We start from the raw sequence: 16,267 nt of genomic DNA, 5'->3' as shown, positions 1-16,267 counted from the left end.
AAGTGCTAATAAATTTGTTGTTGCAAAACCCTCCCGTGTAGATTGTGGAAAGGGGCGCTTTGGTAAGGAACTGCACTTAAATCACAAAGATGTATATTTTGAATCTACCGTCTGCTCCAGCAGCCGGAGGATGGACAGTGCCCTCATGTGTGATTTACTGCCTCAGAAAACCCACTGGAACATGAGTTGTGGGTTTGTCTTACCCGACAGCAAACAACACCACATTACAGAATGTTTTCAAGATAGCTAACATGGGCCCTACATAAATACATTGAAGGCTATGAGTTGATTCCAACTCAATAACAGCATATAACAACAAGTAGTTGTAAGAAGTTTAATTTTCAGTGTATTGTAAATGTTGGCATTTTAAAGTGAAGCAGTTAAAGCATCCTTGTAATTGCATTTTGTGTAATCTAACCGTATTCACAACTTGATATCTACCGGCATTCATTTAAAAGATACTTGAAGAACTCTTCTTTGACAAACAGATGTTATTTTGTCTTCATCTTGATCATATTTATTTAGATTTTTTTAGTTTGGTGTTAACAATATTTATGCTTGAAGAGTGTTTTACTTTATATTCCTATTGGATTATAAAATTACATATATATATTTATATAGAGAGATGAATATAGTTTTTGAAAAATTCTGTTACTATACATACAACTTTTTCTTCTTGATTAAATAGTAGTTGTATATATTTCATTTAAAAAAGAGAAAAACATTAGAGAATTTTGTTAGAAATGCAGCAGAATAGGAGGTGTGGTATATTTCCCTCCTAAACTTTTGTGCCTCTGTTTATCATATTTACTTAGTCTAAAATGAGGCATACTTCCACATCAATTATAATTCTTTATTTGTAAGAATGCTTGTAAGTACTTGAGCAAAACTCCCCCAGACTTCATTCTCCTTGCCATTGAGTTGGCACCAACTCATAGCCAAACCCTCTGCTGAGTTTGTAAGGTTATAAATTGCACGAGGTTGCCTATCTTTCTCTTGCCAAGCAGCTTCAAACTAACAAAGAAGCACACTCTTTGAATTAGCAGAACAATTCCCTACATATACTAAGCTCCAGAGCTCCCTTACTTAAGACTTAACTCATTAAGCTAATTTATTGTCAGTGAGTTGGAATAAGATGCATAAAAGACCCTCCAGTGAGTTTTTGCAAACTGTAAATCACATAGGAGGAGATTTGTCTATTCTTCCTCAGAATGGCTGGTGGATACCAAACTGCCAGAGAGGCACTATGGTTAGCAGAGCAACCTCAGTGGACTATGTCACCAGAGGCTCCCTCATTTGAAACTAGGAGTTATATCATAGCTATATGATTGAGTCTTTGGATACTATGTAGCTATCTAAATCACAGTTGATTTAACATAAGAAATTATTTTAATGACCTTTCATATATCAACTGGAGATTATTCTATTTCTTAACAATAGAGTATTAGAAGGCACATGAATTTAAAAATTCTTTCTTTTGTAGTCATCTTTTAGTCTTTTACTTTCTCAACTGTTGTGAAAGTGAACCTAAGAAAGCTTTGCCAATACTTACTAAAATCTTATTTTTACATGTCTGTGCTGTTAGGCGGTAACTTGTGGTTGCTGTGAAGCTGAATACTGTGACACTCATTTGTCAAAAGCGATAATGGTTACCCATAGTGAACAGGATTTGATGGAGCTCCTCTATTAAAACAAGCTTGGAAGGAAGCAGGAGTGGCATCCCTTTCCGAAATAGCTTGCTTCTGGAAACCCTATGAACCTGCAGAAAGGATGAAAGTTAAACAAGTGTCCAGGTCTTTCATTCATAGCATCGCTGTGAGTTGCCTGTGACTCGACGGCACTTAACACCACCACCACCACATGCTGTTATACTCAAAAGATTTTAGGAAGTTAACATATTCATTTCATTCATTGCTACTTTGCCAATTCATTTTAAAAATTTAGGCTTTTTATTGTTGTTATGTGCCATCAAGCCACTACAACATGTAGTGATCCTTTGAACAATGGCTTTGTACATTGCCAAGTTTTGAGCCAACCTCACCATCTCTGGTACATCTGACTCCATTGCTACAATTACTGTGTTATCTCATTAAGTGTCTTCCTATTTCACACTTTTACACTATTTTACCTTTCCAGCTATGATGTCCTCCTCCCGCCCAGAGTATGTGAGATGTAGTTTCACCATTCTTGACTCCAAGGAGTACTCTGGCTTCACTTTCTCCATGACACACTTATTTGTATAGCAGGCCATAGTATTTTCAATATTCTTTTTAATCACCACAGCTCAAAGACATCAAACCTTCTTCTGTTATCCTTAGTTATTATCTAGCTTTCAGATGCATAGCAAGCAATTGGGAAGACCGTGGTTTGGATCAGATGTAGTCTGTTAGTTTTTAGACTGACATCATTGCTCTTTAGCATTCTAGAGAAGTCCTTGACAGCATGTTTTCTATGTGTAACTCCTCTTTTGCTTTCCTGACTGCTAGTGCCAAGAGTGTATGTTGATTGTGGATCCAAGTAAGATTAAATCATTAACAACTTCAATCCTCTCTCCATCTTTCATGATGTTGGTTATTGGACTGATTGTAAGGATTTTTTGTTTTCTTGCTGTTGAGATGTAATCCCTTTTGAAGGCTGTAGTCTTTGATTTTCTGCAGCAAGCACTTCAGATCCTCTTTACTTTTAGTCAGCAAGAATATGTCATTTTCATAATGCATGTAGTTGATAAGACTTCTTCTGATCCTGATGCCACATTATTCTTCTCAAATAAATTATTAGATACTTTAAATTTTTTTCTTTTATAAATATCTTGAAACTCCATTCATTTTAAGGAAAATATAAGGAGCTATATAAGGCTCTCTGGTGGCTTGGTGTGGAGCTGTGCTGCCAACCCTAAGGCACTCAGTTCCAATCCACTTATTGCTCCAAGGGAGAAAAATTGACATTCTTCTCCCATTCGATTTAACTGCTTCTGAAAACCCACTGTCCAGCTAGGTGTTGGTTATGGCTTAATGGTATATAGCAACCACCTAATAAGAAAATCTGTCCACATTGTCAGAAACCTAAACCACTGTGGTCAAGTTAATTCTTAGAACCTCTTTCATGTTTCTGAGGCTGTAAATCTTTATAGGAGGAGATTGCTTATCTTTCCCATGGAGCAGCTGGTGGATTTGAGCTGCTTAGTGAGTACAACATGTAATGAATGCACCTGTGCTCCTTCATTGTGTAGTAGATCACAGATAGCAGAAAACACCTTTATACATTTCCCCACAAAGATAAAAGTATTATTGCACATTTTCAACATCTATAAAACAGTAACAAATTATGGAATGCATGTTTACTTAAGCTGTCAGGCGAAGAATATAATGACATCATTCCAACCTCTTTTTAATAAAAAGTTATATAAACAATATAACATCATTTTAAAAGTTATTTAATAAGCAAGGACTGTGAAGAAGTGCATGGTGTTTCTTTGGATAATATGTGTATATACCAAACTTTAATGATTTGCTTTTAAGAGTAATCAAATGAGAGCATGGGATAGTCAGAAATACTATTCGTTATATTAGATGTCCTGTCATACTTAATTTTCAAAAATGTATATTAAAGAACAAATAAATTCAGTTAGACTGCAGCTAGCCTATGATTTTTATATTTTATTAGTAACCAGGATATTAAATAATTTAGAAGATGAAATAACTGTATGTTGACCATGATAAGATGAATTAAATTTGAATGGATATTTCATTATATGATTTGATTTAAAGTTTTAAACCTTATTGAATGGTGTGTAATGTAATGTAAAATGTGAATGCCTACTATGAGAGGCAGCATCTCAGCACTTTGAATATGTATATAACCTCTACTCAGTGAGGTATATACTCTGTCATTCCTATTTTTAAAGATAAGAAAACTGAGACCAATAGAAGTCACATGCCTGATGCAACACAGAAAGTAAGTGCTGAGCCAGCATTTGAACTTTGAAAAAGTGCATAGAGGTTTGGTTTTCCGGAAAAATTTCCCAGTACTGGCAGTCCCTGACTTAGGACAAATTATAATGGTGAACCATGCTGTGACCGTGTGTTCTTTGTTATTTAAACATACAGTGGCCACAGCAAGTATCTATAAATTTATATATATATATATAATGTTTCCAACTCACAAAATCAAAAAGCAAATTTGTAAAGATACTGGTAATACAAGACAATTATAATGAAATTTAAAAAAAAAAAAATCCGTTCACAGCAGAACCGACTTAATGACAGTTTCAAAGTGGAACACTTAAAAGTCAGGGACCACTTGTACTTTAAAAGGGTCAGTATTATTAATATGTTAAAAGAATATCAATACCCTCTATGTTTTTAGCTATATGTAGAGTAATGTTTATTTTTCTTAGGGATGAGTATTGAGGACATAACACCAAGAATCTCATACCTTTAAATTGTACAAGGGAACAAAAGTCCTTTTACCACATCTCTTTGTTCTCATGGGCCTCTCCATAAGAGCAGTGCATTCCTTATCAGTCAGTAATGCCACTTCACAGTACTGCATTATATTTACATTCTTGTAATTTCCCAGTTGAGGGTAGGGCTATATAATGTAACATACACAACACAGGAAGGAAAGTCTTTGGCAGGTTTATGATGCTTTAAGGAGGCTTCCCAATATCAATATTTCAAATTGTCCCTTTGTTTGTTACTCCAGGAGGTTTTTACACGCTGAGGCAATGCACCATAGTAAGATGGCTGAGAGGTATGCCTTTGTTTTTGTTTTCTTTTATTTTTTCTTTTTTTTTTTTTGGAACCTCAGGTGCATAGACTTGGTTTTAATCATCCTTGTTTCACTCATCATTGGTCCATGCATGGCTCCCTTTTATTTATTTTAGTTACTTAATTAGTTCTTTTTAGTAATGTCAGTAAGCAGCCATGGTCCCACTATACCCAAACAAAAGCTAGAACCTTGAAAATAACCTACTTGGATCATATCCTACCCTCCCCTTTCCCAACATACCCATCTGCCCACTTCTACCTGAGGTAACCATCATACCTTGTTTTCTTTGTATATACTTTTGTTGCCATCTATATGTACTCATAAGAAGTCATTTTTATTTTAGTAGTATTTAAAAGTGTGTCATGCTGTTTGTAATCTTTTGGGAATTGCCTTGCCTTTTTACTTAATATTGTATTGCTAAGATTCAACCGTATGCTTTTGTTTTGTCAAGTAAGAGTACTTATGAAAGAGCAGGTGTAAAATTAAGAGCTTGCCTGAGCATTCAGGCTATTTTCAAAGATAAATTTTTAAAAAGACGACATAGGGATATTGAAATGCATTCCTTTAAAACAATTCCTGTCAGGTGTATCCCCTTGGAAAGTCTTCATGTACACCTAAAGACAAACATATATCATAGTTTGAAGACTTCAGATATATATTAGCAGGTTGCTACTGCTCAAGGGAATATTATGTAGATATTCTGGGCAAGTTTATTAACCTTTTCCAAGCCTTGATGTTTTCACCTTTAAAACAGATATAACAGTAATTTTCATTGACTTTTTTATTAGCATAAGATGAACCATTTATAAACCAATATATTCTCCAATGTTATTAGCTTTATGAAATTAAAAAACTATTTCAGTAGTGGCCAATTTGATACATTTTAGTTATTCAGAATTATTTATCGCTGTGTGACAGTGAGTCTGTTTGTGCCTTGAATATCTGTTTAAAAACTCCTGTCACATCAATTTAATCATAGAGCATTTAATTACAGAAATAAGTAAGAGGGCATTGAAAACTGAGCTTTGTCTAGAAAACTTCACAAATGTTGTCTTCCAGCTTTTACTGCTTTTTATCCTGTGTTTAACATCTGCAAATGGCATGTTGTTTGGCCTTTTTTTTCCATTCAAAGTATGATGTACTGTGATAAAAATAGTTTTAACAAGGTTTCATGATTATTAGCAACCTACTTTTATGCATATTATGTTCTTTATTCTAAATTTTAATAAGTAATTCTTTATTGATTATTCAGAATGGAAAAGCAGGGTTTGTGTTGCTCTTTTGTTCTTTTCATATATCTGTATCCCTCAATATAGATATATCTATATTGAGGGATACAGATACAGAGATATGTAAATATGTAGCTATATAGATAAAGGTGAGCCCTGGAAAGAGAAGGCAGGGCATCAAGAATGATTTTTATTGGAGTTTTTACAAAGCCTAAGAATGAAATCATCATGACAAAATTTTTTTCTTTTGCCCGTGGCTTTATTTAATAAATATTAGCAGATTGTTGTTGTTGTCGTCATCATGAAATGGCACCAATAAGCTAACACTTTTATTTTTTTCCAGTCTTCCTTTATGGCAAGATTGCCATGAATTATGGAGTAAGAAGCGAAGAAGACAGAAGCAGATGGGCATGACTGATGATGTATCCACAATTAAAGCTCCCAGAAAGGACTTATCTCTGGGGCTGGATGACAGTAGAGCCAGCACACCACAAGGTGTGCCATCATCTTCACAGCTGAAATCTCAGGGCAACTCAAGTTTAGCACCTGGTTAGTAATAATTTTTTTATTTGTTTCTTTCATGTTTTTCTTTTATTGATGTTGATTATATTGTTCTGTTCTAAGAGCATGTTGTACTCAGTGAAGAAAATTGAGTTGTGTTCACTCAAGCTTATAGTTTCTTGTTATGTGTGCCAAAATAGGTTTTTCATTGCTACTGACATCACAATTTTAAGCAGTTGGAAAGAAGACATAACATTCTCTGACTGATTAACCAGACTTTTTCTCAATTACCTCCTTATACTTTCCAGTTCAGGAGTCAGTAGGGCTGTTTACTACTACACTTCTCAGTGAGGCTCAGCATTAGTGTCTCTTGGTGAGGCATTTATAATGCCTCATTATTTATTGAAAACTTTCCTATAATTCTGTTATAACTTCTAACATTCCAAATGTTAAAATTGGTATTTACTAAATGAAATGGTAAACTTTTTTTAAAGACTTCGTTCTCTCAATTTACTTAAAGAATCCAGAAAGCATTCAGTATATTTAGTTGTAGGGTGGTTTTTGTTTTTTTGTTATTAAATGAGGAGGTGGGGTGTGGGTGTATATGTGTTGATTGGTTAACTAAACACTGAAAAAGTAGCCTAGCTTTATTAAGAAATAAATGTTGATTGATTGGGTGATTAAACGATATATGTAGTTCATATCAAACTTTTGGTGGATGATAGACTAGATCAGCTGAGAAAAAAACTTGAGAAAAATCCCATTATCTGCAGGTTTACATTTGATCTTACATTTCACTTGAAAAACAAAGCAGTTGTTACTTCTTCAGTTTCTTGAAATAGTGAATGTTCTTAAAATTTAAGATATTTTACATACACATTAGCTTTTGAAAACAGATCTGTTGTAAAAAATTAGGGCTATCTATATCAAGTGAATGGGGGTTTTATTGCATTTAAGAAATATGTGATACTTGGAAAAGGTAAGAAGAGTAGCAACTGCCAGTTTTCTTCATTTATGTACGCTTTATATGTAACCCCTGATAGGCCAGTTTTGCTTTCTCATACGGGGTCTGTGTGCATCAGTATTCATTCATTGACACACACCAGCTGCTGAAAAAGACTGAGGAAGAGAGCAACAATAAGTTTGGATTCTGATCAGTTGTCTCAGAGGACAGCTGTCAGTTTCCTTGATGACTAAACCTACTGTCAACTTGATTTCTACTCACAGCAACCATTATGTTCTATGTCTGAGGCTGTAAATAATCTTTGTCGCTCCAAGAATTTAGTGGATTTGAACTTTGTAGCACATACTGTGCCTTCAAAGCTTGCTTTTGTTGTTAGAGACCATCAAGTCGGCTACGACTCTGAAGGATGCAATGGATAACAGATCTGAACTTTGCCCTGTCCTGCACCATCCTCATAATATCTGATATTCTCGAGCCCTTTTAGTACAGTCACTGGGTCCATCCCTCTTGTTGAGATCTTCCTAGAGAAGGTCTTTCTCTTACCCTTCACATGATATCTTTTTCTAAAGAATGGTCCCTTCTGAAAACATGCCCAATGTATGTAAGACAAAAGTTCACCATTCTTGACTCTAAGGAACACCCTGATTGCACTTCAAGTTGTTGTTGTTGTTAATAAACTCTCAGGTCAGAACTGACTCACAACTGACCCTCCAGTGAGTTTTCACAGGCTGTAAATCATACAGGAGGAGATGACTCATCTTACTCCTGTGGAGCACGAAGTAGATTCAAACCACATGCCTTTTTGTTGACAGCACAGCTCCTTTCCACTAAGCCACCAGAGCTTCCTGTATTTGAAGCCAGCAGGTCTTTATTTCTGGAACTAATGGAACCAGTACCCTTATTTTATTAGCAAACCTAATGGGTAAGCTGTTTCACTGATTAAATTACTCTCTGGGTTCCATTGTTTTTAGTGAGCTCTAACTTGTTTCACAGAATATTAATGGTAGGAAGTTTTTATTTTGCTTTTTATCTTTTTTTTTAAAAAAAAAACAACTATCACTATTAAGAACTGAGAATGTAGGGTTTATTTAGAATAAGGTGAATGTTTGCTTTGTTTTCTTCTCCTTCACCTGTGAATTTATTGAGATTTTTTAAAAGTTCGTCCTATAGAAGAGACCACTTAATTACAGAGATTTTTTTTTTCCAGTGCTCACACAGAGGTCTGCTAAGAGAGAAGTGAGAGGAAAATGACTGATGGAGTATAGCAACCTAGTATGGTTACTAATTAATATCTATAGGTCATAAGAACACCACAAAACTTTGTTTTGAATTAATCTAAAAGCAGGATTAACGATGTAGCTCCTAATTACATGAAAATGTAAGAATATAGCAGTTTTATCTCTTTGGAGTTTTTCCTTCTGTTCCTTAGTCATCTGTGGCTGTAAGAATGGCATTTCAGTAGGTGTGTTTGTTTACTTACTTAAAATATAGTATTGTTTATGTTCATGTTTTGGTTTCGTATATGATTTTGGTAATTTTGCACAGACATCTATTTAAATGATAACCAATCTGAATTGAAGGTTAGAAAAAGAAAACCAACTTGTTTCTATTGGTGGTGAATTAGTACCTGCATAGATATAATATATGCAAATCACTGTTCTCATTTAGGAGTTCTACTTGACTTAAAATAATGTATGATTTATTTTAAAGAGAAGATATTTTGTCAAAAAGCCTGATATATTAGAACTTGAGTTAACTGCAAGTTTAGCTTTTTAGATAATATGCTTTATTTCGCAAAAGCAGTACAGCATAACAGTTGAAGCCCACACTCTAGAAGCTGAATATCTGGGTTTAAATCTCACCTGCTGTCACTGACAAGAGTCTGTGAGAGTGGCAAGGTATTTAGTCTTTCTGAGTGTTGGGTTCTTTCCCAGTAAGGTGACATTTACCCAAACTCAGAATCACTGTTGTCAATTCTTTCTCATATCAACTTTTTAGGACTGAGTCGAATGCCAGGATTTCCATGATTGTAAATCTTTATAGAAGGATACCACCACATATTTCTCCTGTGTAGTGATTGTTGAGTTTGAACTGCTGTTCTTTCAGTTAGCACTCTTGTTCTTTACCCACTGTACCATTAGGGCTCCTTGAACTTAGAAGCAGAATCTGACTTATTAGGTTGTAAGGATATATATCAAACTGCTAGCCAAAATACTTGGCAGTTTGAATGTACAAGAAACTCCAAAAGAGAAAGGTGACAGTTTTCTTGCTTAAAGAATTATAGCCATGGAGCCTGAAGAGTGTTTCTGTGAGACATAGTACTTAGGTAATTTTTTGTTTTTTGTTTTTATAATTTCTATGTAAATATTACCACCATTATTCACATCCACAGAAGAAATCTAGTATAGAATTCTAGTAGGAGTCATGTTTTCCCTTTTGAAATATTTGACCCTAAAGATAACAGACAACCGTATGGTATACTATGCCAAGAATGAAAAACAGAAGAATAGTTATGTGCATTCATAATTAATAAAGACAATGTCAATTTCTATGCTGAAGTATAAGGGTGTGAGTAATAGAATAGTATATCATACACATATAAGAAGACCTGTTAATATGACTATTATTCAAATACACATTCCTACAGCTGAAGCCAAAGAGAAGTAAATTGATAATTTTTACCAAATCTTGTAGTCCAAAGTTTACCAAACGTGCAATTAAGTTGCGTTAATGACAAGTGGTGACTGGAATATAAAAGTTGGAAGCAATGAAGAAGGAATGGTAGTTGGAAATTACAGACTTGTGACAGAAATGAGGCTGGAAATAGAATGATCAAACTTCATATATTCAATGATTTATTCATTGAAAATACCTTTTTTAAGAAACACAAATGCTGACTTTACATGTGGACCTCACCTGATAGACTGCATAGGAATTAGATTGACTATGTCTGTGGAAGGAATTGGAAAAGCTTAATTTATAGCAGTCAAAACTAGATCAGGAGCAGACTGTAGAACAGACTATCAGTTACTCTTGTGCAAGTTCAAATAGAGGCCAAAGAAAATGAAAACAAGTCCTCACGAACCAAAATAAGACCTTAAGTTTATTCCACCTGAATTTTAAAATCATCTTAAGAATACATTTGAATCATTGAACACTAGTGATCAAAAATTAGATGAGTTGTGGGATGATATCAAAGATACCGTCCATGAAGAGAGCAAAAGATCATTACAAAGATAGAAGAGAAAGAAAAGACTGAAGTGGATGTTAGAAGAAAATCTGAAAATTGCCCTAGAGAGTCAAGCTCAATGAGAAAAGATGCTGAAGTAAAAGAGTTGATAAGGAGATGTCAAAGGGCAGCTTGAGAAAACAAAGCAAAATATAATAGAATGTGCATAGAGCTGGAATTGGAGAATAAAAAGGGAAGAACTCAATTGCATTACTCAAACTGTGAGAACTGAAAAATAAATTTAACCAACATTCTTGGTACCAGTATCAGAAAATCAAGACAAATTGCATTGGAAAAATCTGTTGTCGGGGACCTCTCCAGAGCACTAAAGAGCAGTGATAACATTCTGGAGACTGTTGTACCTGATCCAGGCCATAGTCTTTGCAGTTACTTCCTATGCATCAGAGATCTGGTCAATGACTAAGGATTATAGAGAAACTAATGACTTTGATTTGTGGTGCTAAGAAGATTATTGAATATACCATCGACTGCTAAAAGAACAAACAGGTCTGTCCTGGAGAGGGTGAAACCAGGCTGTTTGTTGGAAGCAATGATTTTGAAGCTCCAACTGATATAACTTTGGGCATGTTACCAGTCCTTGGAGAGGGACTTCATGCATGGAAGAGTGGAAAGACAACACAAGAGAGAAAGAACTCTGAATGAGATGGATTGACTCAGTGACTGCGGTAATATGGAGACAGGTGTGTCAGAGATGATAAAATTGGCTTAGGATATAGCAGGATTTGTAGCTGGTGTACATAAGTCGCTATGAGTTGGAGTGGACTCAGTGGCATTTAACAACAACCTGGCAATATATTGAATAATCTAGGAAGCATCAAAAGAAGATGGGTGGAATACACAAAGTCACTGTACCAAAAAGAATTGACTAATACTGAAAAGTTTCAGGAAATACCATATGACAAGAGCTGGTGGTAACAAAGGAGGAAGTTGAAGTTGCATTGAAGGCATTGGCAAAAAATAAAGCCCTAGGAATTGATAGGATATTGAAATGTTTCAACTAAGAGATGTAGCTCTGGATGAACTCACCAGTCTATGCCAGGACATTTGGAAGACAACTATCTAGATGACTAACTGGAAGAGATCCATATTTGTTCTCATTCCTGAGAAAGGCAATCCAAGAGAATATGGAAACTACCAGACAATATCATTAATATCACATGCAAGCAAAACAGTGCTGAAGATCATTAAAAAATGACTAGAACTGCCAGAAGTTCAGACAGAATATAGAAGTGGCCATGGCATCAGGGATGTCATTACTGCTGTCAGATAGATCCTTGGCTGAAAGTAAAAGAAAAAAGTCCCAGAAGAATGTTTATTTATGATATATGGATCCTACATTATGGCTAACATTTGAGAAGAATTGGAAACCTAAAACATTTCAAGCGAAGCCTATACCTAGAGCAAGTGGCTGTTATGTGAACAAAGCAAGGGAACATTACATGGTTTAAAATTAAGAAGTACATCAATGTTGTATCTTCTCTCCATATTTATTTGATCTGTATGTGGATCAAGATACTCAAGAACCTGGACTCTGTTAAGAATGTGGTCATCGAAATTGAGGAACATTCATCTGTATCCTGTGTTAGCAGATAGTACAACCTTTTCTGCTGAAAATGAGGAGGACTTGAAGTACTTGCTACAGAAAATCAAAGAATATAGCCTTCAATATAGATTACATCTCAGTGTCAAGAAAACAAAAATTCTTACCATTGGACCAATCAATAGGCAACATGATGAGAAATGGAGAATATGTTGAAGTTGTCAACAGTTTCATCTTACTTGGATCTACCGTCAACACCCTTGGTACCAGCAATCAGGAAATAAGGGGATGTGTGTATTGAACTAAGGATTTACCATTCTTATGTCAGAATGACATAAGAGTTGATGACTTTGAGCTGTAATGTTGGTTGGACAAGAGTTCTGAATATCCCATGGATTTCCAAAAGAATATGTCTTGGAGAAAGTGACTCCAGAGTGCTCCTTGGAGGCAAGGTTGATAAAGCTTTTCTCACATACTTCAGACATATTGCTAGGAGAGGCCATTCCTTGGAGAGGGACATGACGCTTGGAAGGGCGAGGGTCAGCAAAAGAAGACCCTCAGCTGGATAGATTGACAGAGTAACTGTTGCAGCGGCCTCTAGTGTGTCAGGAAGTATGAGGATGGCACTGGATAGGACAAGATTCAGATTTGTTGTTCATAGGGTTGCTATGAGTGTACTTGATGGCACCTAACAATAGCAAAGATAACATTTAAAGTTGACTTTGGTCATTTTTGTTTTAATGTGTACATGGACAGGAACTAGATCTAAGTTTCTTTTTATGTTATTTCAGAAATACTCTACCTAAGATGTACATTGAATATGCAGGGCCTTTGGGAACTTAGGGGATGACTGTAATGTATGGCAATTTTTATTAATACAGATTTTGTCTTTAGTAAAAACAGGCCCTGGACAGCAGTTAAACCACAATGAATTGGCAATTCTACTAAACCTGCTACAGTCTAATACAAGTGATAATGTGGCTGATTCTGTCCAAGTATTGAAAAGTAAGGTAAACTCTGAGACTCAACAGCAACTAAATAAAATAAACCTTCCTGCTGGAATTTTGGCAACAGGTGAAAAACAGACAGATCCATCAACACCACAGCAGGAATCTATGAAACCTCTGGGAGGAATTCCACAGCCTTCTCAGACTGTCCAGCCTAAAGTGGAGACTGATGCTGCCCAGGCAGCTGTGCAGAGTGCATTTGCAGTTTTGTTGACTCAGTTAATAAAGGCTCAGCAGTCAAAGCAGAAAGACATGCTACTGGAAGAACGGGAAAATGGATCAGGACATGACACAACATTACAACTCAGACCTCCTCCAGAGCCCAGCACTCCAGTATCAGGTGAGTGTGCAGATAGCATGTCAGTAACACAGATGTTTTTACACTGCTTTCTTGCTACTGATTATCTGTGACACCGACTGGTCATTGGCAGTATGAGGAGATGTCCTGAAAATTGTCAAGTCACTGATCGAAGTTGGTTTATTAGTCTGTTTACTCTAAAGGAATTGGTTTTTGAGGAAGTTATCCATATGTGGTAACTCATTATAAATATGTTAGAATTTTTCTTGGGAATGCCTTTGGTTAAGAAATGACCACAGCAAAAACTTAATGTTTAGAGTACTTTTTGTTTCTTGAACAATAAACAATTAGATACATGTGAGATAACTGTATAAACTAAATCCAATGAAAATATGCTAGTCACCATAGACTTAAATGATCACAGATTTATGTCCATACTTGTAAATTTTTCCTTTTCATTTAATATAATTCCAGATAGGTAATCTTCAAGACAATCTGTAGAAAACATCTCATTTTAAACATGTGATTTTCCTAAATTTTTACCCTTTTTGCCTGCTTGTTTTTTTGCTTTATTTGACTTAGGGCAAGATGATCTCATCCAGCACCAAGATGTGAGGATATTGGAACTAACACCGGAGCCAGAGCGGCCTCGGATTCTGCCTCCTGATCAGCGACCTCCTGAACCCCCTGAACCACCTCCAGTCACTGATGAAGACCTGGATTATCGGACAGAGAACCAGCATGTACCCACCACTAGTTCTTCCTTAACTGATCCTCATGCTGGAGTGAAAGCAGCCCTGTTACAGCTCCTTGCTCAGCATCATCCCCAGGATGAGCCCAAGAGAGAAGGTGGTATTGATTATCAACCAGGAGACACTTATGTACCTTCTGCAGATTACAAAGACAATTTTGGATCTAATTCTTTCTCTTCTACTCCTTATGTTAGTAATGATGGCCTAGGAGGTACTTCTGCTCCATCATTGGAACGACGTAGCTTCATTGGAAACTCAGATATTCAATCTCTGGATAACTACAGTACTGCTTCATCTCGTTCTGCTGGTCCGCCTCAACCTTCTGCCTTTTCAGAGTCATTTCCCAGCACAGTACCTGGCTATGGGGATATTTACCTCAATACTGGCCCCATGTTGTTTAGTGGAGATAAGGACCATAGATTTGAATACAGCCATGGTCCTATTGCAGTTCTGGCAAACAGCAATGACCCTTCCACAGGGCCAGAGAGTACTCATCCTTTGCCAGCAAAGATGCATAACTATAACTATGGTGGTACCTTACAAGAAAACCCAGGCGCCTCTGGCCTCATGCATGGACAGAATTGGACTTCTCCTGCCCAAGGACCTGGATATTCGCAAGGATACAGGGGACACATCAGCACATCAGCTGGCAGAGGTCGAGGCAGAGGGTTACCCTACTGAGTATCAGTTTTCCTCAGGCACATCATTTTTATCTGGAAAGACTTTTCTAGCTGCAGTTGAAGGCAGCAATCCAAGAGACTTGAATAATATTAATTCAGCAGCAGCTTTATTTTTATGTGTAAAGGGTCTTGCATACAGTAGTTAAAAAAAAAAAGAAAGGAAGAAAAACATGGAAAACCCCCCACCCTTTGCTTAAATTCATGCTGTTCTACAAACTAGATCTATTGATTGTACATCTTCACAAAATTCTAGTTAACAGTTTTATTTTGTATTCTCGCAGTTTTAAGTGGATGCTAATCTTAGGGACATAAGCTTCCTATGATCCTCTTAAAGATATCCTGAACTATGCACATTTGTGCTTTTTTTGTAAGTTTGGACCAACTTTTATGTAAAAAACAAACACATAAACCCCTCCCTTTGGTTTTACAACAATCAGAAAGAGCACTGATTTATTTGGTATTTTTCTTTTTACAAAACTACCTTTAGTCAAAGGTCACTGTCAGTCTTTGCACCTGCTTTCAGTGTTATTGTGAAAGGTGTACTTTGTGCTCATTTCAGAAAATAAAACACAACCTTTCTCTTGATGCAACAATTTTATAAGAAAAATGGTCAATCTTATTTTTGTTTCGCTTTGCAGATTATCATAGCCTACCAAATACATTCAAATATAATAGTAGGTTTTATATTGAAAACATGGGTGGGACGGGGAGGGTAAGTAAGTGCCTTAACAGGTAAACTTAAGGTCCGAAAAAGTACTTTACCTTTAAATCCGTTTGTCTTTTAAAGGGAATCATTGCATTGTATTGAAGAGGCAGGATGCCCTTACTTTTTAGGGCTATTTGTTCAGTTCCTTGTAGGTTCATTCCCTCTGTCTGTTCTCTGTCTGTCATATCTTCTTTTCTTCTTGTCTTTGGGCTATGCTACCTTTCACTACCACCATCTCTAGATAGAGGAGTGAAAGCAAAGAAAGGGAATAAAATGCCAGCTGTATCTTTTGTTACCTCTGAAAAGTCTTGTCATTTAAATTGTTGAAAGTAAGCTAAAGGAGAATGTTATAGAGTACCATTTTCATTCAGGCTGCCATATTGCTTCTGATTGAATTTACCATGAATAATTGGAAAGGCTAATAAAATAATTGGCATAATTTTACTAAAGTTCATAGGAATACGGGAGCAAACACCATGTTTTAAGTTATATAATTGCCATGTTAAGGAAAAGTCAGTTCTACTTGTTAACTAGAAACATTGCCTAGATTTAATTTACTGAGGAAAAAGA

At 35.9% G+C, this 16,267-nt stretch overlaps 1 protein-coding gene across 1 annotated transcript in view; it reads left to right on the top strand.

Annotated features, from left to right (window-relative positions):
* Positions 1-14,992, top strand: part of CDK13 (cyclin-dependent kinase 13) — a 166,060-nt gene extending 151,068 nt beyond the window's left edge. Inside the window, exons 13-15 of the mRNA XM_006887619.1 lie at positions 6,343-6,548; positions 13,149-13,601; positions 14,142-14,992. Coding sequence (XP_006887681.1) covers positions 6,343-6,548; positions 13,149-13,601; positions 14,142-14,992 — 1,510 coding nt within the window. The remainder of the gene's footprint in view (positions 1-6,342; positions 6,549-13,148; positions 13,602-14,141) is intronic.
* Positions 14,993-16,267: the final 1,275 nt, after the last annotated feature.

The sequence above is a fragment of the Elephantulus edwardii genome, unplaced genomic scaffold (genome assembly GCF_000299155.1).
Source record: "Elephantulus edwardii isolate Elephantulus edwardi_28Jun2011 unplaced genomic scaffold, EleEdw1.0 scaffold00059, whole genome shotgun sequence".
NCBI lineage: Eukaryota > Metazoa > Chordata > Mammalia > Macroscelidea > Macroscelididae > Elephantulus > Elephantulus edwardii.
This window is presented reverse-complemented; position numbering and strand designations above follow the sequence as displayed.